At 36.5% G+C, this 25334-nt stretch overlaps 1 protein-coding gene across 16 annotated transcripts in view; it reads right to left on the reverse strand.

Annotated features, from left to right (window-relative positions):
• Nucleotides 1–23877: 23877 nt before the first annotated feature.
• Nucleotides 23878–25334, reverse strand: part of MPDZ (multiple PDZ domain crumbs cell polarity complex component) — a 155044-nt gene continuing 153587 nt past the window's right edge. For all 16 annotated transcript variants that reach the window (XM_070248691.1, XM_070248688.1, XM_023627359.2 and 13 more), the window contains one exon: nt 23878–25285. In XM_070248691.1, the coding sequence (XP_070104792.1) occupies nt 25139–25285 (147 nt within the window). In that variant the 3' untranslated portion in view covers nt 23878–25138. The remainder of the gene's footprint in view (nt 25286–25334) is intronic.

A 25334-nucleotide genomic window follows, 5' to 3' on the forward strand; every position in this document is an offset into this window, starting at 1 on the left:
TTCCTCATATTTCTGGCACCTACAAGTCCAAGATTAAGATGTTGGCCAGGGGGCCGGCCTGGTGGCGTAGCGGTTAAGTGTGCACATTTCACTTTGGCAGCACAGGGGTTGCCGGTTCAGATCCTGGGTGTGGACATGGCACCGTTTGGCAAGCCATGCTGTGGTAGGCGTCCCACATATAAAGTAGAGGAAGGTGGGCACAGATGTTAGCTCAGGGCCAGTCTTCCTCAGCAAAAAGAGGAGGATTGGCAGCAGATGTTAGCTCAGGGCTAATCTTCCTCAAAAAAAAAAAAAAGAGATGTTGGTCAGTTGGTTTTTTCTGAGGCCTCTCTACTTGGCTTGTAGATGGCCAATTTCTTCTGGTGTCTTTACAAGGTTTTCCTTCTGTGTGTTTATGTCCTAATCTTCACATTTTACAAGGACATCGGTCATATTGGATTAGGGCCCACCCATATGATCACATTTTACCTTAATTACCTCTTTAAAGTCCCTATCTCCAATTACAGTCACATTCTGAGATACTAGGGGTTAGGATTTCAACATACAAATTTTAGGAGGACACAATTCAGCCCATAACACCAAATAACAATGAAATGACATCTTTGAAATGATGAATGAAAATAAAAATTTTTAATCTATAATTACAAAACCAGTGAAAATATCATTAGAAAATGAAGGGAAAAAAGAATGTTTCATACAAACAAAACCTAAAAGAATTCATTACCAGCAAGCCTGTACTACAAGAAGTTCTTCAAGCATAAAGACATCAATACTAGATAGAAATTCAGATACATGAAATTAAGGACTTCTGCTTTAGCAAAGATAAAGTAACAGATCAGATTTATCCTTCCACATGAAACTATATAAAATGGACAAAATATATGAAATAAAGATTTACAAGACACCATATATCAGGTAACAAAGAATAATGACTCAAGAAGTAGGAATCAAATGAGGTGAGTTTCCAGGCTGCAATGTTGGGAGGGGGAACCCAGGTAAAGCCCAGGAGACTCCTTGAGTTGAGAAGATAGAGGTGAGAGTTGAGGGAGACCAAGGTGGCTAGAATTTTCAGGAAAGAGTACCTGAGAGGAGAGAGCTTCTCAGAGAGAGAACTCTGGAATCTACAGAGAGTTACCTTCAAGTATTTAGCTGAGTACTGATCAGTGTATGTGTGTGAGAAAACTGCTTGAGGCTGTGGAAAGAATCACTCACAATGATTAAGGTAATAGTATATCAGATTCAATCAAGGAGGAGAAGAGTTCTTATTCCCATCAGCCATATGGTAACCCTCATGATTCATGAAGTACTCGGTAAAGTACAGAGAAAGAATAATTATCTCTAAAGTGAGCACTGTTTCAGTTTCCCCTAACAAATCTTAAAAGGCAAGACCTGAAAAGATCAAACTGTTTCCAAGTAATTTAACTGTGTCCCAGAACAAAACTCAAGAATATTTATAGAAATACAAAAGATATCCAGCACCTCAAAGGTAAAATTCACAATGTCTGACACCCAGTCAAAATTATCAGGCACATGAAAAGGTAGGAAAACATGACCTAAAATGAGATTAATCAATCAGTAAAAATAGCCCAGAACTGAGATAGAGAGAAGAAAGAATTTTAAAATATTAAAAGAGCATTAGTAAACTGAGGGACAAATTCAACCAACTAATATCAATGGTCTAACTGGAGTCCCTGAAGGAGAAGAAAGAGAGGGTGAGTGAGGAAAAAAATTTGAAGAAATATGGCTGTAACATTTAAATTTGATTTAAATTTCAAACTTACAGATCCATGTAACCCCTGGTACAAGAAACAAGAAAAAAAACTGCTCAGCACCAGTGGTAAAGAAAAAGTCTAAGAAGCAGTATGAAAAAAAAAAAAGACACATTCTGTACACAGGAATGAAGATAAAGATGATAGAAAATATCTCATCAGAAACCATGTAAGTGAGAAAAGACTGAAATAACATCTTTAAAGTAATGAAAGAAAAAAAATCTGAAAACTTAGAATTCTGTATCCAGTAAAAATACTTTTCAAAAATGAAGGGAAACTAAACATTTTTTCAGATTTACAAAAGCTGAAAGAATTAATAATCAACAAACCCACATTACAAGAAATGCTAAAGAAAGTCCTTCAAACATGAAGAAAATGATACTAGATAGAAATACGGATCTACAAAACGAATAAAGAGCAATGGAAGGGATAACTACATGTGTAAATATGTGAAGTTTGTTTCTAATTTTTTAAATCTCTTCAAAAGATAATTGACTGCTTAGTAAAAATAATAGCAATGCAGTGTGGAGTTTATAATATATATAAAAGTAAAGTATATGAGAATGTTAGCACAAAGGCCAAGCTAGGAGAAATGAAAGTATACTGTTGTAGGTTTTTAGACTAAAGTAGTATAATATAATTTGAAGACAGAGTTTGATAAGTTAATGATGAATATTATAAATCACTAAAATAACAAAACAAAGAGAGTGCATAACTAACAAGGAGATTAAATGTAATTATAAGAAATATTTAACTAATGCAAAAGGAGATATAAACAAGAAAAAATGGACAAAGACCAGATAGAAAACAAATAGGAAGATGATGGATTTAAAACTAATTTTGTGATCATTATAATAAATATCAATGGTCTAAATACCTTAATAAAAAGGAAGAGATTGTCAGAGTAAATATGAAAGTAAGACCCAAACATATACTGCCTACAAAAAACGCACTTCAAATAAAGGACAATTAGGTTAGAAGTAATACGATGAAGAAAGATACAATGCTGGCACTAATTAAAAGAAATCTGAAGTAGCTATAGCAATAGCAGACGAAGTAGGTTTCATAGCAAAGAATATTACTAGAGATTAAGAATTTCATTTAATAATGACAAAGGGGTTAATTCATCAAGAGGACATAAAAATCTTAAACATTCTTGTACCTAGTAATACAGCTTCAAAATACACAAAGCAAAAACTGATAAAACTACAAAGAAGAAATAGGTAAATCCACAATTTCAGTAACAGACTACGATAGCCTTCTCTCAAAAATTAATAGAACATGTAAACAGAATATGAGTAAGGACACCAAAGATCTGCCCAACATTATCAACCAACTTGACCTAATCGACATGTATAGACCACTCCGCCCACCAAGAGTGGAAAGCACATTAACTTGTAGTTAAAAGCCTTTCCACAAAGAAAATTCCAGACGCAGATGGCTTCTCTGATAAATTCAAGCAAACATACAAGGAAGAAATAATAGTACTTCTGCATAAACTCTTTCAGAAAATTGAAAAGGAAAAAATATTCCCTAATTTATTTTATGAGGACTATGTTATTCTGATATTAAAACTCTCCAACCAAAATATAAAGATATTACAAGAAAACTATAGACTGATATCTCTCATGAACATAGATGCAAAAATTCTAAACAAAATTTTAGAAAGTTGAATTGAACCATATATAAAAAGCATAATACATTAAAACAAGTTGGCTTTACTATGGGAATTCAAGGTTGGTTGAACATCTGAAAATAAATAAATACAGGTACTTCACCATATTAATAAATTAAAAAAAAGATTAATTTGATAGGCACAGAAAAATCTTTGGAAAAATCCAGGACACCTGATAAATACTCCCAGCAAACTAGGGGGAAAAATGGACTCCTCAATCTGACGAAGGGCATAAAAAAAAATAAATCACAATTACTTTTATTCTAAAAACTGAAAAACTAAACACTTTGGAACAAGACAAGGATATAAGCTCTATTCGATACTACATTGGAGCTTCTAACTAATGCAATAAGGCATGAAAAATCAAAATAAAAATTATCCAGATTGGAAAGGAAAAAATAAAACTTTTATTTGCAGATGACATGATTGTCTATATAGAAAATCTAATGGAATCTACAAAGAAGCTACCAGAACTAATAAGTGATTCAACAAGTTTGGAGGATACATGACCAATATACAAAATCAATTTCATTTTTATATACTAGCAACAAACAACCAGAAATTGAAACTTAGAAAACAATACCAATTACAATATTATCGAAAAATTTAGGAGAGAGAAATCTAAAAAAAGGTGCAGAAAGTTTGTACTCTGAAAACCACAAAAGATTGCTTAGAGAAAACAAAGGGATCTAAATAAAGGAAATATACTTTGTTCATGGGTCAAAAGACTCCACATGGTTAAGGTGTCACTTCACCATAAATTGATTTATATATTCAACATAATCCCGTTCAAAATCCTCACAGGCTTATTCTGTAGAAATCGAAAACTTGATTCTAAAAGTCTTATGGAGATGAAAAGTGCCCAGAATACCCAAAAGCATTTGGAAAATTAAGAACAAAGTTGGAGGATTAATGTTGCCATATTTCAAGGCTTATTTTAAAGCTAGAATAGTCAAGACATATGAATGTAAAGGTAGCAAAATAGATCAATAGAACAGAAACAGACTTACACACATATGAACAACTGATTTTCCACAAAGGTGCAAAGATAATTCAGTGGAGAAAGGAGTCTTTTCAGCAAAGGTGCTGGACCAACGACTATCCATATGCAAAAAATAAACTTGGATACACACCTCATACAATATACAAAAATTAACTCATAGACCTAAATATAAAACTTAAAACTATTAAACACTTAGAAAATAAGATAGAAGAAATTTTTTGTGACTTTAAGTTAGGCAAAGTGTTTTAGACACTCACCAAATACATGATCTATAAAAGAAAAAATTAATAATTGGATTTCATCAAAATTAAAACTTTTGCTCTTTGAAAGACACTGGGAAGAGAATGAAGAGAAAATCACAAACTGGGAGGAGAAAAAAAATACATATAATAAAGGACTTGCATCCAAAAATATATATATAAAGAACTTTCAAAACTCAATAATAAGAAAAACAAACAAATCATTTTTTTTAATGCACAAAAGAGATTTGGACAGACAATTCACCTAAGAAGACATACAAATAGTAAATAAGCACAGAAGCACATGAAAAGTCACTCAACATCATTAGTCATTACGGAAATGCAAATTGAACCTGAAATGTAAAATCACCACACACCTGTTAGAATGACTTCAATTAAAAAGACTGACCATACCAAGTACTGGTGAAGGTATCAAGAAGCTGAAACTCTCATACTTTGATGGTGGGAATATAAAGGTGGTACAGTTTGGAAGTTTCTTATAAAGAAATGCATATATACTTTCCTTATGACCCAACAATTCTACTCCTTGGTTTCACCCAAGAGGAATAAAAGCTTTATAGTGACCCAAAAACTTTTTCATGAATCTTCTTAGCATCTTTATAATAGCTAAAGCTTTGAAACAAATGTCTATCATAATGGTATGAATAAACAAACTGTGGATATCCCAACAGTGGAATATTTCTCAGAAATGAACTACTGACATATACAACATAGATGATCTCAAAAACAGGCTGAGCAAAAGAAGCCAATATAGAGAGAATACATACTTTTAGTGATTTTTGTCATATAAAATTCTATTAAAGAAAAACTAACCTGTAGTGACAAAAAGCAGGTCAGTGGACTAGGTGTGTTAACTGAGGAGGATGGCTGTCTGAAAAGGACACAATCAAACTTTTGGGGATATTGGAAATAATTGGTGTATAGATTTGTCAAAACATATTAAGATCTACACTTAAACCTGGTATATTTTTTTTAAAGATTTTTAAAATTTTTTTCCTTTTTCTCCCCAAAGCCCCCCGGTACATAGTTGTATATTCTTAGTTGTGGGTCCTTCTAGTTGTGGCATGTGGGACGCTGCCTCAGCGTGACTCAATGAGCGGTGCCATGTCCGCGCCCAGGATTCGAACCGAGGAAGCACTGGGCCGACTGCAGTGGAGCGAGAGAACTTAACCACTCGGCCACGGGGCCGGCCCGGCCCCCATTAAATCCGGTATATTTTATTGAATATAAATTATGCCTTATTAAAGGCGACTTTGACTATAGTTTGTCTATCTCCACAAAACAACATGACCAGACACCTATTCAGCAGTAGGGTCTACATCATTTTCTATACTTAATGTAGCTAAATTTGTCCTTAACTTCAAAAAAAAAAAAATATTGGGTATCAAAGGAAGAAAAAAAATGCTTGCTAGAGATGTGCTAGCTTGCTTTCAAAACAATCATTTATATAACTGAGATTAAAATGTAACTGGCCTTTTCAGCTGAAGCAGATAAACATCTGGGTTGCCGAAACTTGTCTCGATGCTCTATGAAACAGCCGTATCGTTGGCACTTATCAGGCATGAATCATGGCGCAGCCTTCCTGCTTAAAGACGAGCAGCGCAGTGGCATTCCGACCTATAACGATGTGGCTGAGGGCAGGGGAGAGTCTAGGTGCAAGAAGTCTTGTCAGGGGTTCAGCCGATTGTTCCCATTTACGAAGAATAACCTTTTAACATAGCTTGTGCTTTCAAATGCCGATTTAGTCCAGTTTCTACTTTTCCCCTTGGGTTGCAACTCCAGCTGCAGTTTTGGCAAAAACAAGAGTGGATGTGACATTAAAAGATATGGCTTTGATGCTCACTCGGCCCCTTTTTAAACTGTGTGAGCTTAGACTGATTAATATCTGATCTTTATTTTCCTCATCTGTAAAGTGGAGATCATTGTTCCCATCACACCAATGTTTCAAGCGTTCAATTTCATAATGTATATGAGCGGATCAAGTCATCACAAATCCTGAGTAAATAATGGTTGAATAGGAAATCAGAATCTTGTGGAAAAAGCTAACACGTTGGAGGCCACTGTGAAATAACGCTACGGATAACAGAATGGCTGCCCTCCTACACTATGCCACACTAGAAGACGATTAATTGACTGTTACTCTCCAGGGCAGGCTGGCCCTCAAATCCAACGGCGGAAATCTCGGCAAAGTAGCACAAGTGCGAATGTTAGTTGAACTGGATTAAACGTTGGGTCAACTGGGTCATCCTCCTTCCAGCTTAATGTTATCAAGTATCTCATTTAAGTATAATCTTATCCACAGAGAAGAAGAAAAGGGCCCTTCCTCCCACCCCCCCCCCCCAAAACATTCCCGGATAAAAGTTGCCAAATAAAAATATCTTATTCAAACTGGGCAATATTAATGAGATAAACAGGAGTTCTAACAGCTTTCCATTTCTGAAAAAGCCGCTTCACAAATGCAGGTCTTCATACCTAAGCACCAATGCTCTGCTCTAAGGTCTAAGGCTTTCTCTTCTGCTCTAAGAAGACAAAGGTAACACATTTGAGGTTAACTCAAATTTTTTTTAAGACAGAAGTGTCAGAATCCACTGTGGTTGTCTCCCGAGGAGTCTCTTAAAAGTATTATCACTGGATTGCTTTGATATGAGAACACAGTCTGCTTAAGATCATGTCCCTATGCTTCCCTTAGAAGGGCCCACGTAACTGAACCATTATGTGAGTGATAACGGACTTAACACCCAGGGGAAAGTCAGACTGAGCCAGGATGATTTTTGTCTAAAAAGCTTTTATTGCAAAGCCTTTCCAGGAAGTTGCTTGTCAAACCCTAGGCCACGTCCAGAAATAAATCCCTTGTAAATCTCAGAAGGGACTTTGTGCGGGAGGGGCAGAGTACCAACACCATTTGTGGGAGTTACAAAAGAAAACTTTGGTGACAACATAAAGGGAATCTGGAAAAAATTCATCACTTAGATCAGTAATCGACAAGCCTGTCTTTGAGATGCTGCAGTTTGTCTGCAATAATCCCCAAGTTTCTTTAAAAATTCTCCACCAATATAATTCAGTTCTCTTTAATTGGAAAAAAAAATTTGTTGCACGGCGCTTTTGTGAGGAGAGTAGAAACTGTAACAAAAATTAGCAAATACGAGGGCTAATTAACTTACCTCAGAGTCAGCAATAGCAAACATTTATTAATCTAGAGGATTTTGGCTCCCATAAGGAAGGGATAAGAGTTTCTAGCATAGTGGTTAGAATTTAGTTATACACAATAGATGCTAATTTTTGTTGAACAAATTGAGTAACTGCTCTATGCCCAGCACGTTCTTGGGAATAAATAGTTTTGCAAAACTCCAGGTTAAAGTCTAACCATGTCTAATCGAGTTTTCTAAGGAAATCTCATATTTCTTCAAAATGTTGCTTTATAGCATTCCATTCTTCAGCAAGTAAAATGACCATTTCTTGAAGTATGTGTTCATAGAAAAATTTAATTCTAAGTATTTCAAGGCCAAAGACACCAACTAAGTTTACTTTTTTTTTTTTTTTTTTCCTGCAGAGGAAATTTTATGCACAAAATGTTGAGGACTGAAGTGGCAATCCTGACAGAGCTGAAAACAGAAGCTGGAAAAATGATTTTACTTTATCAGTGATGTATTACAACATAACCTTTCTTTATTGGATAAAACTCACAATAAGCACTCACAAAATCGGCTTATATTCAGTCAAGGAAAAATTTCAACTAAATCTTTCATTTTAGCAGAAATGAAAGCTTTTGTTAGAAGAGAGAAAGATAAAGGAAAATGCAAAAAATTATCTTAGAAAGTCATTTTTCTCTTCCAAATTCTAGCAATGATATGCAATAGCAACATCAATAAAAAGCGGGGCTTCTAAGTATCAATTATCTCATGTGGCTATTATTTTATGTTCTTCATATAGGATTTTTTACTCAGAATGCAAGGAGCTTGGCTTTATCACTTTCATAGTTTCTGACTTTAAGTTAGATTTTCAGGAAAGGGAGATTTTCTTAAGAATTAATTGATTTAGTGCTTGGTGTTAATTTTTTCAATAGCAACAGAAAAGCCTGTGGATATACCTTTCTTTTTGCCCTAAGTGTTCACTTCAAAAAAGAGCTAATTTTAACAGAAGCAAAAAGAATATAAGCACATCCTCAAATTTGGAAAAGGGTGCATCTCACATTCTAGTTGTGCTGCGTTGTGTCTCAGGTGTGTTTCTGAAAAAAGGTAATTTTCCAATATTTTAGACATGAGAAACAGCCTTTTTCTGAAGAATCCATTTAGCCACTCAGAATGAGGATGGGCTGGGGACAGAGTGGGGGTGGGGGGCGGAGCGGTGGGGAGACAAATGTAGGACAAAGCCAAAGTAGCATGGACTCTTCTGCCCTCTAGTGGCTGGACTCCAGAAAAAATTAAACTGTTGCATGGATTTTCTTTATTCTCTAGTGGCTTTATTTTCCCTTTGAGAATTTAAACTAAATGGAAAGATCTTTAACCAACTGAAAACATTGCTTGGAGTATCAGGAACAGCTACATTTTACTTCATCAATCATAGTTGTCATCTGGTCCTCTAGTTTTAGAGGTTATTGAGGAAGTACACCAAACACAGAATCAGCACTACAAGGGCACTGCTGGCAAGTGGCACGCCCTCTCTCCCCAATTCAGTAGCCTAGTTTCATAACCATATACACATTTTCCCCAATTGCCTCCATTTCTCATAAACATCAAACTTTCTTTTTACACCTTAAAGCTCAAGAAGTAAGTAAATCTGGCCCAGTGGTGTCACTGTTGCACTGTATGTGCACACATGGACCAGCATTGGTTGTTAAAACCTAAAAGGTGAGACACATATTTCAATGTAGATGTAAGATTATGTCATCTATTACATTTATTTATTGTGTCCCTAAAAATTGTAAGCTTATTCTTAACTTATTTATTCCTAAGTTTTCCCTTTATACAGAACTTGCACTTTTTAAAAGCTTACACTAAAACATCTCACTAGTGTTCACTAACCTAAACTCACTAATTGAAGGAACTTCCATGTAGTGAATGTGCTTTATCACACATATATTGCAATTGACTCTCCGTGAACAAATGTTTTTTAAACTGCAAAAATATTAAATGATCACAAAATGGCTCTGTCTTATAACTTGATATTGCAATTACCATTACACAAACATAAACATTTAATCAAGGTTATGTAGGGAACTTCTACCAATAGTAAACACAATAGCAATCAAAATGTAATTTTGTTTAGTTTTGTTTCTGCATAGCTGTCCCAAGACTTAGTAGCTGCCATGATAATAAATTGATATGGGGATTTGCTTTATAATGCCATGGCAAAGGCAGATAAAACCTAAATCAACTCCAACTCAGAGAGATGATTCGAGAAACAGTGAACTTTAATGCCTGCTGAGAGAGTTGCTCATCTGCATCTTCCTCCTCTGTCAAAGAAAGAGTTAAATCTAAAAGATCTTTCAGGAAGCTTCCTGTTGGAAACTATGAACTCTACTAGTTAATGTCTGGACTTTTGAGAGTACAGCTCAACGGCTTAATGATAATAATCAGCTCTTATTCATTCATCTCCTTTACCCCAACTTTAAATGTATAAGATTAATGCTTGGTTAATTTCCTTCAATTGAGCTATTATGATAAGATACTACTATTATAGATTATTTAAGTATTGAATTCTTTTAAAAACATCACTTTCTAATACTTGTGTTAAATTAAAGGAGTCATTCATTGTCAGAAAACCTGAGTTCTAGTCGCAGTTTTACTGTAGATTATGGGTAACTTTGAAGATGGTTCATCTATTATATTAGTGGGTTGGATAAGATTCTTCCCTAATTTAAAATTTTTGATCTTATTGAAAGTCAAGAAATATCAGCCTTGTTATTTAGTGTTGGCTTTAAAATGGTATCATGCCAGGCTCATAGTATATGATCAAGGTTTTGGTCAAATTTAACAAGCTAGAGAAATGGTAGATCATTGGGATACTAAAATATACCCATGCACAAGAACTTATCAAGTAAGAACAGTCAACTTGGAAACATATGAGACCATTAGAGGACTGGCTTGTACTCTACACCCTAACTTTCCAATATCAACTGAATAATTTTGTTGCAGCGTAGTGGGTATGCCAAAAGCTGACCCAATATTTCCCTCTTGCTCCACGCTTCCTGTGTGTTGGATGATGTACAGAGGGTTTCCTTTTCACCACTCACAACTCAGTTAATTCCTCAAAAATAATAAACACATCCTCTTTCCCTTCCTTGCTTTCAACTCCTACCCAGTTCCTTTAGGAAAAAAAAAAAATTTTTCTCTTTCTCTCAAAAAAACAAATGTGTTATGGCCTGCTATGTGATATTTTTATGGGGTAAAAAGCTGAACGAGACCCAATCCTTCTGCCAGAAGCTGAAAATCTGTTGGGGAAGAGAACATACAGCTAAATATTTCAGATCAAAGTCTAGTGTGGTAGAAGTGTGCTTCCTAAAAATGTATTCCCTGGAGTTTGAGTTTCACCAGATAATTTTGGTCAATTAGGTTTGGAAAATTGTATTCTACAGTCTGTGAAGATTTACAAATATTGCTATATTTGACATTCTGATAAGTCTGACATAAAACAAATCTCTTTAACTGTGTTTAACCAATGCTCCAACAATTTATTTTTGGACCATAAAAGATTTCTGTTTTTTAATAAGTTAACATATAACATTTTAAAAATGCTGTGCCAGAGATAAATTTTATGAGTGTGAGAAGAAAAAAGATGAGTTCTGATTAAGAGTAGCTGCTATTTTCTGAGTGTTCTAGGCACTCTCCATGAGAAGCACTTTAACATGTATTAGCTCATTAAATAGAAAACTTTATGAGGCATAAAGGATTTGAGCTAGGCCTTGAAGGATGAATAACCCGGGGACATGTTGAGGAAAAAGATATTCCAGATAAAAGTAACTGTAAACAGAAACATGGAGGACAGTATATGACAATGTTTGGAAAATTATAAAAAGAATGATAGGGCCAGGGCTTCAATGGAACAAAATTGGGGAATTAGACTGCAAAATTTGGGGCCAAGTGATAGATACTCCAAATACTAAGCAAAGTATGGACTGACTTTTTTATGCAGTGGGAAGCCAAGATACATTTGACCAGAGAGCGGCATGACTGAATAGTCCAAAAGAGTATTGTCATTGACACAAAGCAAAGAAAATAGAAGCCACACGGTAGGACTCATAAAGAACCAGGACTTTTCACTTCTAGAATGCTTGAACACTCCTAATGGCTTTCTTCAAAATCTCCACAAAAGTATTTTACTCATCCTCCTCCTCTAACGAAGCCCAGTTTTCCTCAAACACTAGTTTTCTGTGTAACTTATTTTTTATTTTAACAGAATATATTAGCAGTGTTTAATTTTTTTAGTGAGAACTACAAATATTTTAACGTATTTTGTGGGTTAAATATTTGGGGATGAGGGAACCCATCTTATAAAGCATCACACAGGAGAGGCCGGTGAAACGGCGGGCAGACCCATCCACCCAGGAAAGGTGGGCACACTCCTGCAAGCACCAAAGCAGGTGTTTGAGTCAGGTGACAAGCACAGGGAGTCATGGGGATCTGCAGTCCCAATCCAGATAAAGAAGCAGCAAGAAAGGGGAGGCACTAAGATAAATCAGAAGTGTATTTCATTCAAGGCATGGGCAGATGGCAGCAATGACAAATGCAGGGCAGGCCACACTTGACCATGTCAAGTGTTGCACTATCTGGGCATTAGGTAAGATTTGATGTTTTGGATCGAAGTACGATTCCTGGGTAGGGAACTAACAAATGCAAGCAGATGACCAGAATAGACAGTCAAGACCAAGGGTAAGGAAAAAGAACAATAAAAGTTCTTAGTAAAAGAGGCGTGGAGCTTAAAGGAAGCGGTGCTTTGAATCAGGGTAAGACTGGTAGCCAAGGAAACCATTTTGACCTGCAGACTGCAGAATGGGAGTAAACTCTTTCTCTTCTTGTCTCTGCTCAGGATACACCCTGAGAAACAAGGCTAGACCCCTGGCGGGAATCACAGACACTGTCCCCGGGAGGAGAGCTCTACGGAACTATCCCTGCAGTTCAAGGGAGGAATATCTGCCCTTAGAAAACCAGCCCGGATCCAGAGGCTAACCAATGGCTACAGCAGTGACAAAAGAGGTCCTCAGTTCCCTCCTCAACTACCACCCTCGTCATCCCCAACCATTCCCAAATAAAATTTTCAAACACCAGCCACTTGGGAGTGGGAAACATTCTCTGCAAGGGGACTTGAATGTTTGCATGTGGGAAACATTCAACCTTGGTCCTTGCTGTGCTGTCTCTTAGAGAACTTCTCAACTGGTAGCAAAATCACCCCTCCCCTTAACCAAGGAGAAGGATTTTTCCTCCATGTCACCAGGCCCACCCAAGTCATCCAATGCTCCCTCCTTCTGTTGGGGGACTTACAGAAACTTGTCCACAGGTGATGGTGGGAAAGGGGCAGAGTCAGTGCACTACTGGTCAATTGCAAAGGAGCTGGCACTGGGATCATCACTCAAGGAAGCATGGGACTTAGTCCTCTTCCCCTCAGCTTCCTGGTCCTTATACCGTAGGATTCTTTCCCCACTTTCCACTTTAAAGACTTTCATTCCTTCCCTCTTTCTCCCTCAGCAGCCATTTTCTGATATAATTTTGGGGAGTGAAAGCACCGTGCATTAAACACCTAAACTTTTTCCTGTAACATTTTTGCCAGTAGCTACTTTGAGAGTTTGCTTTTATTTCAGTGTGGGCTGGGGAGGGGGAAAATGGTTTTTTGATTAGGAGAGAAAGAGAGAGAAAGAGGAGCAGGGGGAAGGAGAGGGGAGAGAGAGATGCAATGCATAGAAAACACACATACTCACAGTTCCAGATACAATCCCACTACAAGCTTGTGCATTACTCTATACATATGCACATATGCTTGTCTGGTCTTTCCTACACACCATCCCAAGCAGACAGATTTTTTTTTATTGGCTTGCTATCATTTATTTACATGCTAAAACCAGGTAACGGGATGATTTTGCCAAGAAAAGTGGTCAGAGTTAGAGATTAAATCTATTTCCTAGGGGCTGCTCTGTGCTTCCCTCCATGATGGTGAAGGAGTGTATGGAGTCTGTGGGTTGTCCAGCAGTGCTAGATCAGCCTGACATGCCTGGCAGGCGCAAGTGGCCATTCCAGTTTGAAGATGGAGGAAAGAAATGGGGCAGCACTAGTGTGAGGGAAGTATTAGGCAATGAGCAAGGGAGGGGATATAATTTTTAATCCCTTCTTTGAGAGTGGAACATTAGGATAAGATAAAGGTCAATGAAAAGATTTTTAAGAAGGTTTAATGTGGAAAACAATTCAGATTTCATAAATGAAATAAATATTTGGACTGATTTTAGTTATATATTTTTTGGTTGCCAGACTGTGCTTCTTTGAATATGACCCATTTATATTTGGGCTACATATAAATTATGGTTTACCCATTAATCATACCTTATGAAAATCACCTTTAGATTTGACGTCTGCCATATCATACGCATTGGGGATTTGGAGAGGGTCCACAAGAAAGCAAAAAAGATTGAAAAGTTGATAAATAAGTGAAGGGTAGGAAAGACTTAGTCAACATGGATGTTGTGTTTCACTATGGAAAACTAGGATATGGGTAGGGAAAATAAGATTTCATGAAACTCTCCCACTTTGTTTTCTTCATTCATTAAGAAGGGGTTGTAAGCATCTCTTCTAGATGAAATGTTAGGGAAATTCCAAGAATGAACTGTGGCCCTTCAACCTTCCTAGTAAAACAATGGCTTGGAACTGAGGCCTTCCCCTGACTGTTACAATCAGATGGCCCCTTCCTTTTTATTTGCCTCACTTTCTCAGCTTAGCCTTAGGCAATAAGCTCTCTTATCCACTCATCTTATCCAGGTCCTTGATGTGGTGATCCTCCTTGAGGAAATGCTTGCCATCACTGCCACTTCCCTCTTCTTTTAACCCAAGGCAAAGACTGCATGCTTTCTTTTCCAGCAGGAACTTAGCTCTTGTCTGTTTCTTGGAGAGAGGCAAGGAATCATTCTTCCTACAGTCCTGAACAAGAGTGAAGAGAATCACATGGACAGAAAGCACGTCAGTATTGCAAGGGAACTGCTATAATGGGGTGTGAAGAACGCACAAACATCCTTCACTAAAGGAAGAGAGCTGCTTGGTGTAGGGAGAAGGGAGGGGTGGGGAAGATCCCACAGAGAACAGGGGGATTACAGTCCTTACAGGCATTGAGCCTCTAATCAATCATCTATTTCTAGAAAACATTCACTGTCTAAAGAATTCGTGCAGAATACAGGTAAAAAAATTTCCTGGACCAAAGAGTAGTCTGGTTATCAACTCTTATCTTATTTATCAAAAATAAAGTCCATAGCCCTGTGTGTTCAGTTTTTTGTTAATACTTTATTTTGATCATACTTCAAATCTACACCAGAGAAATATCTAGGCGATTGGGACAACTTACTCAACAATTAAATCCAGAAAACTAATTTCATCTGAAATATCTAGATTTTGGCTTTACTTCATTTCTCCATCTCATGCCATCTGTCACGATGCTTCTCAGAGGACTTCAGATGGTTCACAGACTAAAGGACAGAGGAAAGATCCTTTTCCTAGCATGATACCAAGTACCATTGGAATGGATTATTCTGACTATCATTAATATTACCTAAGGTAAAAAGTCAAAGAGATAAACAAGGCCTAAGTGCTAATTTTTATGAAGATTTATTGTTTGTTCAATAGACGCTGCACCCAGTTTGACATGTTGTAGAAAGTGGGTTTGAATAAGTAAGATACACATCATGTATTTTCTTCTTTTATAATAAAGACTATCTTGGGGAGGAACTCCAATTGATTAAGAAGAATTAACATTCCAAAAAAGTTAAAACCATATTGCTAGCATCTACCTAGATACCGTGCGTTGCCATGGAAACTATCCACCAGACCTATGTTTTGGCGATGTCTGCAGAAACAAGCAGCAGTTGCTTTCTGCCCTTCATGCCCTTGAGACCTTGTGCATTTTTTTCTGTTTCCTCAGAGAGTGAAAAATATCCATCCCACTTATCATTCTCTTAGTTTCATTTTCTCAAAGTTAAACAAAAAGTTTGAAAAGAAAGAAAAGAAACAGAAGATGCAAACTAGCATTGTCCCCCACTGGCATTATTCTCAGTTTCTTTTTCCTTGATCTGTCCAAGTCTGTCCCCAAATGATGCTATCATTCATTTATTTATGTTACTAAACACTTATGAAGCTCTTAGTAATTGTATAAAGTATGAGATTTTGTAAATTCTGCCTCTTGTCCCCAAATTAGAATTATAATTGGCTCTGCCCTTTTGTTTTCCACTGACTCTGCAGAAGTCTATATTTAGCTTTCATATATAATGGTAGAAACTTTATCAGAATAGGCTTGAGGCCAATGATCTTCCCCTTTCCTCTAAACTCACTTGTTTCCTTCTTCCTCTCTTCATTCTTCTTTCCTTCCCTCACCCCCCTCCCCAGTGCTGAGCAAAACTCCTGTCCCAATATTATTTTCATATAGTAGCAGAGCCCATAATGTGGACAAAATAAAGCAACACAGCACAACCATCTGTTATAAAATCGGTATGTCTAAGATACAGTGACGATACAAATGGTGCAAGATCAACCTTGGGAATGGGTGTGGGTTTGTTCTTTAAGGAATCTATTGTGAATATTTTTAAAAAATTATATGCTGCAAAATAAAAAATTATATGCCGCCTCACATTTTTAGAAAAACACGGGATATATGTTATCCCTTAATAAAGTATTGCATCAGTAGGAATGGTTCATTTCCAGGGTTATATAACAGGAAAATAACAATATATGTTTAGATAGTCTTGGTCAACTTGACAGCTTTTAATCAAAATAGCCATAAATGTGTGATTTAGTCAATAAATAGTAACAATGATCTATGCTTTAAAACTTCAAAAGCTTTCATATCCATCACATAATTTTGACTTTCAAAAACCTGAGTGGAAGATATTATCCTCATTAAGAAACATATTAAGAGAAACTAAGTACTTGGCCCTAGTAAAGGAAAGATTTATGGCTCCAATTCCATTTTTTGCTCCTTCAAATTTGAAATATTTTCCATAGTCCCATTCAAATTCTTTAGTAACTAAAATTCTCTTCTCTCCAGTATTCAGGATCCCCATATGGAAAATTAACATTCTTCCAATAATGTTTTCTCTATTTCAAAGTCGAAAGATAGATAAAGCCTCTAAGTAGCAACATCATGGTAAGTATATCACAAAAAAAATACGATCCATGGTCATAAAGGAAAACTTATCAAAGATTTTCATACTTTAGGACTTCCCATCACAACTTTCAAACGAGCACATCTATCTGTAAATGATCACTTCTGTACAGGTGGTTACAAACACGTCCAATCTTTGGGACCTCAATTACTTACATCTTCAAGGGTGATTCTCGGCCCTGTGCTATCTTCTAATATTTAGGTAATTTTCTTTTATAAATATCTATAAAATGTTTTATTAGAAAGTGGGGATTGAGAATTTTATGTTCACCCCATCCAATGTACAAGTCTAGAAATTAGGCTTATGTGTACTAGCTGTCTGCTCTCCAGTTCAGAAAAGCACCACCTTTTATTACACCAAAGAAAAGCATGCTGCAGTACCCCAATAGAAGTTTCTGTTCTCCCAACCTTAACCTAAATCTTAAACTGTATGAGATTTCAGAGCCAGGTCTTCATAGACTTTGAAGTTTATTTTATACCCAAATGTGATCATCGCTTGGCAGAAAGCCTCTTTAGAAGCAAATTCCCTTTCCTTGACTTTTTAGAAATAAAACATTTAACCACTAGTGGTATGTACAATTTTTACCTTACATTTTCCCAACTTATTAAATATCAGTCTCGTGAGAAACAGTACCTAATATGGAAGAAAGAGCATCTGGCAGAATCTGATCTCATCAACCTTCATGTGGAAGACTGTTTAGTCTACCAAGCTGATTTCTTCTTCGTTGTCCCCTTCTGAAAAGGGATTGTACCGAAAAAGGAGGATAAAAATGAAATTTCTTTATCCTGATTAATTTTATATGGAGAACTGGGGAGGAGAAATTATGAGTGATGGATATTGTACAACTTCCCATTTACTTTTAAAACTCAGTACTTGGCTGATTTTGCAAGCAATGGGGCTTAGATTGATGCTAAAACCTCTCACTAGATTTAAGAAACTCCCATCCCAAATATATCTTATTTAAAAATTAAGGAGTGGCACATTTACTTCACCAACTAATGGGATTCTGCAGTTCTCAGTTCTTCTAGAGTCATTTTTGCTTTTGCTTCCCATTCTAGTAGAAATTATGAGGAAATTTCTAGAATGAGAAAATAAAAGCACACAAGTTTATTTTTAAAGTTGGGATACTAATTAATACTAGGGACAGCACCCTCTCTCCAGATGACTGCCACAATTCCACTATAAGCATCATCACAGCCCTTAAGTTACATGGACTAAAGTAATTTCTACCATTTACCAACTGCCACCATGTGCAGACACTAACAGAGCTGTGAGGAAGAAGTTGTTATTCCCATTTTACAGTCAAGGAAGCAGAGGCTCAAAGAGGCCGGCTGCCTCTTTCAGTCAGGAGCCAAGCCAGCGTATAAACCCAGGGCCCTGAGACCCAGAGGCCCATGCTCTTTACAGTACATTTCAGAGAAATCTAGAGTTCCTTCAGCATGAGGCATTTATCTGACTTACATTCATGCAGGGCAGTCAAAGTGGGTGTTGAGATACTGATGACTTCATTACATAACTACCTGTAATGTACCAAAAGGAAAACTTTAGAAAAAAGTCAGCTCCTGAATAGAAGAAATAATGGGTGCCTACAAATAAATGCAGATGGATGGGGTGGAAATTCTTACAGGTTTAGTTATCCAAATGGCAATAAAAATTACAAATGTAAATTTTAAACGTATAATTCCTTCATTTATTAACTTAAAGATTAAAGAGGAATAGATGAAGAAATTATTTGCTCCTTAGTCGAAAAACAAACCGCTTTTTCTTAAAAATGAGCCAGCATTCTTTATCATAACATGAACGTGCAGCACCACACTCCCATTTTGATGGAAACTATATCTGAAAAAGAATATTTCACTTGTCCTTTATTTTGAAAATGTAGGTAACAAATATATAGTTCATTTTAAGAAAAATAATAGATGTGTATGACAAATATTATGAAAGTATTTAAAAAATTATTCTAAAATTAAAACCAGAAGTTGCTGGCTGTTTGTTTTAACTGTATAAGCATCCAACTGTAACAAAATGAAGTCCTTGGGAATTCATGGAAGTGTTAAAAAGTTCAGTGATATCTCTGAAATATCTGTAGGAAAACCTATTATCTATATGCTTAATTATACCAATATATTTTCTACAGTAACTACTTCTTAAATAATTAAACACGTTTATAAATATCTGAGCGACAATTGGCCCATCCAATTTGTACCTAGAGTGAGAAATCAAATCAACTCATTCAGGATTCTGTTAGTAAATTTATCTTTTAAACTAATGTGCAGTGAGTAAAAACATAAGCTTAAATTTAAGTGTTTCCTTACTGGTTTGAGAATAATCTTCTTCTAACAGGACTGACATATATTTTCATATTCACAGAAAGGACAAAGACCATGACTGTAATAATGACATTTTAAAAATCAGGTAAATATTTAAATTACAGAATTTCATGTTTCCTTCAAAAATACAGCAGGCCGTGCTTTTTGTGTATTGTGCTGCCTTGCTCAAACTTGTCTGGAGCCAATGAAGGAACATATTTTATACTCTGTTGAGAGATTTTTATCAGTACACTTAAAGGCAGCAGGGTGCATAATTAGGTATGCCTGCCATCTGCATAGCCCTCCAGGTGCAAGAGGCATTAGCTTTATTTAATATTACCACAACATCAATTTTACCCCATTAATTTATGTCATTTGTCCTTTATTTCAAACTAAGATCGCCAAAACTAAAGCAGTGGAGGTGATGACCCAATTCTTGTTTTAGTGAAAGCCCTATAAACAAAATCTTAAACAACCTCATTAGCTTAGAATACTCTTAAGGATAGGAATTGATTAACTTGCTTTCACATTTTAAAATAGTTTATAAACAAAATCTTCCTGACTTTGGTATGAGAAAGTTTTTGCAAAGAGGGAGTATACCGTGAGATCATTGTTGTAGGTGGCACCAAGGCACTAGATGATAATCGAGTCACATAATGAAAAAGCTATTTTCTGTCAGTTCCTTTAAGTCCAGGAAAGAGTCTCCAAGGAGTCATTAACACCATGCTAACATTTGCAATTCTCCCTTTCCTGACAAAGAGAGCAGGTCTCAAGTTCTGATCTTTGGTAGCCAATAATATTTTGATAGAATTTATTAACATGACTTTTGCTCATAGTTACTTTATATCTTTGGCAAGTGATATTGGTTTTCCAAAATTTTTCTTTTAAGCATATTTAAGTTAAAAATTAGTCTACTTTAGGGGGCTGGCCCTGTGGCCGAGTGGTTAAAGTTCTGGGTGCTCCACTTCAGCAGCTGGGGTTTGTGGCTTCGGATCCCGGACGTGAACCTACTCCACTCATCAGCCATGCTGTGGAGGCATCCCACATACAAAGTAGAGGAAGACTGGCATAGATGTTAGCTCAGGGCTAATCTTCCTCACAAAAAAAGAAAAAAAGTCTATTTTAAAGAAAAATATTTAGTAATTAATAGTAGAGTTCTATGAGGATATGGGAAACATTGTGAAGGCTGCATGCAAAGCAATTGAAATTTTGGTATAAGTTGATTTGCATCCAACTTCAGAAGAAAAAGATATGATTATGCAAAAATGAAAACCGAAGGCTATTTAAAGAAAGCTATTGAGTTTATATCACTCTAAAAATTCTTCAAGGATATAGTGCATGTAATAACTACTGCCATTTCTTGATAGCTTGCCCTATGCATGGTATTAATGCTTGACATACAGTGATCTCACTTAATTTTCCAAAGCAAGTACATCTGTAGGTTTTTTACTGAATGGAATGAAGTATCTCTAGATAACAGAAATTTAGGGGAGTGGAACTTTGAATGCCAAGAATTTCAAGGTAGACAGGTAAAAAATCGTAATTTCTAGCATATCAGTAAGAAAAGAAGAGAGAAAATGTGTGTTTTCCAAGGATAACTGTGTTTGTTTCTGAAAACAGCGTGTAAGGAAGAGGCGGGTGGAGGAGGGAGGGAGAGAGGACCACAAAGTATTAGCAAAGCACACAACCTTCCGGAGAAACGCCCAACGTCAGGTGAGCAAGTGGAAGCTCCCTCCTAGACGCCGCCTAGAGCAGTCTTTTGATGGTAGTATTTCGGAAACTTTAAGAAACATTTTCAGTGAGAGAATTCTGAGATTATCATCATAGATTCGCCTCCTTCTTGACAGAATTCCTTTTAAGGGTCTACTATGGAACTCTCCGTACTTGACTGGTAAGTAAAATTCTTAGACAAATAATACAATTTTTTCTAATTTACATTAAAATGGGCAATATGGAATATCTATATTTTGAAGGGAAAAAGCTGCTGCAACATCAAGTATACAAAAGTCACTTTAAAAACATTTGTTTTGCCTAGTTTTCATGCTCTTTCATGTAAAAATTTTTTGGCCTCCACCAATTTTCTTCCTCTTGAGGTAACAGAGGCCAACCTCGCCGTACCAATAACTCTCTTCAGAAAGGAGCAAAGTTAAACATTAACTCCTGGTAGACAAGGGTGAGGAACATCTTTGCACAAATCAAACGCATTCCAGAATACTTGCCGCTGACATGAAACAACCCACCAGGGCTGCTGAAAGCAGGTGATGATAGTTTTGACATTCTCACACCTAGACTAAAAAAAAAAAAAAGCCTTTTTACTCCTGTTTCCCAGCAGACATCCTTTCAACTTCTTGTGCTCTGACGGAGATCTGAAGGCAGGCTCTGAATCAGTGTGGTGTGTTCTCAGACGGTAAGTCGGCTGACCAGACCTAAGGCAGCTTGGTACCGTGCATCTCCGAGCAGGGAAGAGCTGCCTTCGCTTCTCCAAACCTATGAAAATCTGCTCTATCAAGATTCTTAAAATTAAAAAATAAATCTGTCTTATCTTTCTTGAATTTTAATGTTTTATGCTTCCAACTCCATCACTGTTTTGTTGTATGGATTTTACTGACTTTCTATGCCGCATTGCCACTTCTGCTGCTATGTATCAGTCAGTGCTGAAATTAAACACATCATCATCATCATCCTTTTGGAGGGGTCACAAAGAGCACCGGAAAGGTGTGGCATTCTCCAGTGTGATTTAATCATAGAAGCAATTGTATTGAACCTATTATGGGCAATCTACAGTTTTTGAGTTGTACATGGCATTAATATTATAATGTTTAAGTCTTCAAACTCTTCGCTCAAGCATTCTCTTCCTTCATCTCAGAGAATTCTTGAATTTCCAGACAAGAACATATGAAGCACATCACTTCTCTCTAATGTTGATGAATCTATATTCTTTTCATCCCTCCCTCCCTTCTTTCATGTGTTCTGACTTTGCTACCTAAAAGCAGTTCAGGAGGGAGTTTTCTCCAGTGTGCTTACATGCCTACAGACGCATTCTCACGGCTTCTTTTTTGCATTCAGTATGAAGACTGCAGCCAGCTTAAGTAAAACAAGGTAATACCATCAAATTAACCATACCTATAATTTAATCATTCATATGCTCAACAAACAAGTATAGAGCGTCTCCTGTTAGGCACAATGATAGTAGCTAAGGATATAAAGACATTTAAGGTACTGTTATTAGCATGTCCCAGGGCTTCCATAACAAAATACTATAAACTGGGTGGCTTATAACAACAGAAATTTATTCTCTTACAGTTCTGGAGGCCAGAAGTACAAAATCAAAGTGTCCGTAGGGCCACGCTCCCTCTGAAGACCCTAGGGAAAAATGCTTCCTTGTTTCTTCCAGCTTCGGGTCACTCAACTTTTGTTTTTTTGCCCCCATTTTTACGTGGCCTTCTTGCCCTGTGTCTCTACATGGCCTTAGTCTAAGGATTTAGGGCCCACCATGATCCAGCGTGACCTCATCTTAATTTAACTAATTACACCTGCAAAGATCCTATTTCCAAATAAGGTCACATTCTGAGCTTCCCTGGTGGACATGAGTTTTGGGGTGATGCTATCCAGGCTAGTACAGGTACCCACTGGGCTGGTCTCTTTGGGGTACTCTCACATATTAACTCAAACTTTAATTTAGTTGGTTAACTTGTTCCCCTAGAGTCTACCATAGAGTGTCCTTCATAAAAATCTTTGCTGGTTAAAACGTATAAAAGAGGGTGCTTCCAGCAGCCCACCATGAGAGGATCCTGGCTTACCTTCATGATGGAGGGTCATTAACTGATGACTAAGAAGCTGCCTGTGTCACTGAGATACTGAAATGAATTTTGTTCTATCAGGTACCTCAGGTTACCATGACTGGTTGGGGAGCACATCTCCCAAATTATTGCAATGTGTGGTTTTGTCCATTCAATATTTTGTATAACTAAGAATCACAGAATTCTTATATTTTAGAGCTGAGATACAAGCTTTGAGATAAAATAACCTATCATTTTAGAGATGAGATGAGTCAGAGGGAATGCACAGTTCATTAGCTAATTAGGGGAAGAACTAGCAGAATAAAGGTTGCCCCATTCCTTGCTCGGTGTCCGAATCAGACTTTCCACGTTTATGAACATAAATAATTTTCATTATGACTTTTCCCATCTGAACACACTTTAGCTCTTGACTACCCTAAAGAGTAACTTATAATATTGCTTCTTTAACAGCATCTCAGAAGAACACACACAGGCAGGCCACTTCTCTCTCTCTAATCTTGTTTATCTTTCTCTGCTGTGAGGAGTCTACAAATCTTTAGTATTAGTAAAAACTCTGATGTGAAAAACGTTGAGCTTTTCAGGATGATGTTGTCCAAAGTTCCTCTAGTTGTAACTATGGACACCATATGTTCAGTTTGACATGATAAAAACCCATTTTAAATTGTAAATCTTGAACAATAAAGCTTTTTCCCAGTAAAAAGAACAAACAAAAAAATACGCCTGCTTCTTTATTTGTACACCATGAAACTTCTGATTTATTTACTTCAATTCTGCATTTACACAAAAGTGCTGTAATAAAATATCTGTACACTACTTCTGTTACAAATATAGATAATATTTAAAGTGACTTTATATATTCTAATGTAGGAGTTTCACGCTCTAAAATGGGAATGAACACATGATAATTCCTCACCAGTTGTCTCAATAAACAGCTCCATCTGTTTCCTTTAGTCTTAAACTATTGTATTATAAGATGTTAATATAAGGCAATGAAATGAAGTTATGTTAATCCCCTTAATTTTTCTATCAATTTACTAATGGCATACAACTAAAATAATTACTAACACATTGCTTTTTTCTCTGTCATTAAGATTAATACTAATTGACAACCAATTGCACAATGCACTAACACATTTTTAGTGTTGCATCAGTTAAAACGAGTACTAAAGATTCTGGGAGCTTCTATGTTCCTCCATGGTTAGCATGGCTGCTCTTTGGGGAAACCACAGTCAATACAGGGTAGCATCATCATTTTACTTACAGAAACATGAAAACAGGTCAAAAACGAAAATGATTGCAAGATGCACATTAAATGTTTTCTTTACAAACTTAGGGCCATTGCTTCATATATGTGCCATTTACTCAATCTTAGAAACCCATTTTAGGGGGAAAACATATATGTGTATACTGGAGGTGGGGAGATGCAATTTTTTACAATATTCAAAACTTTTAAATACTGAGAGCATTTTTAAAGACTTTCAATAGAAAAAAATGTTTTCTTTTTTAGTTCGAAGTGGGGAGAGGAGTTGGATTGACAAAATGAAGCATTTTTATAAAACTTGAGATTTTCTTTATTTTATATTTTCATTTTTCACCCTAATCTCATGAAACCATTTCTCTTTGCTTAGCTTTAGAATTATTTTTCTTTCTCTACTAACCAGTTTAGCACAAAACAACTTTTGTCCATGTGACTACAAAATGTCAGATATCTTCATAAAGAAAGACTGGAATTAACTATGCAAATAATCCTTCTTTTTGAGTTTATATTCACAAAATGCAAGGAGAAAGGAAAAATGATGCTACGTTGTAAGAAAATCATTTTCATATGAGAAAAATAAACAAGTGGTATTCTTCCTCTACAGTTCTAACAAGTCCGATAAACACAGCATGGGAAAAGTCGTCCACAAAGCCAGTCCCACTCTCTTTACAGTGTGGGTGTGGTGAGGGGTTGAGCTGCCTCAGCTCTGGCAGCAAACTCAGGAGAGAACCAGCAAAGTGACAGTGCCTTTTGTCCGCTTAAGGATGGCGACGGCTTCTTCATGGGTCACCCCTTCTAGACTCTGCCCATTGACAGCAATGATCTGATCGCCCCTTTTGAGACGCCCATCCTCGGAGGCTGCTCCCTGCAATGATAAAGTAGGCTTGTTGACTTCCCAAAAAATGCTGCCTTGC

Source organism: Equus caballus, chromosome 23, assembly GCF_041296265.1.
Source record: "Equus caballus isolate H_3958 breed thoroughbred chromosome 23, TB-T2T, whole genome shotgun sequence".
Classification (NCBI taxonomy): Eukaryota; Metazoa; Chordata; class Mammalia; order Perissodactyla; family Equidae; genus Equus; species Equus caballus.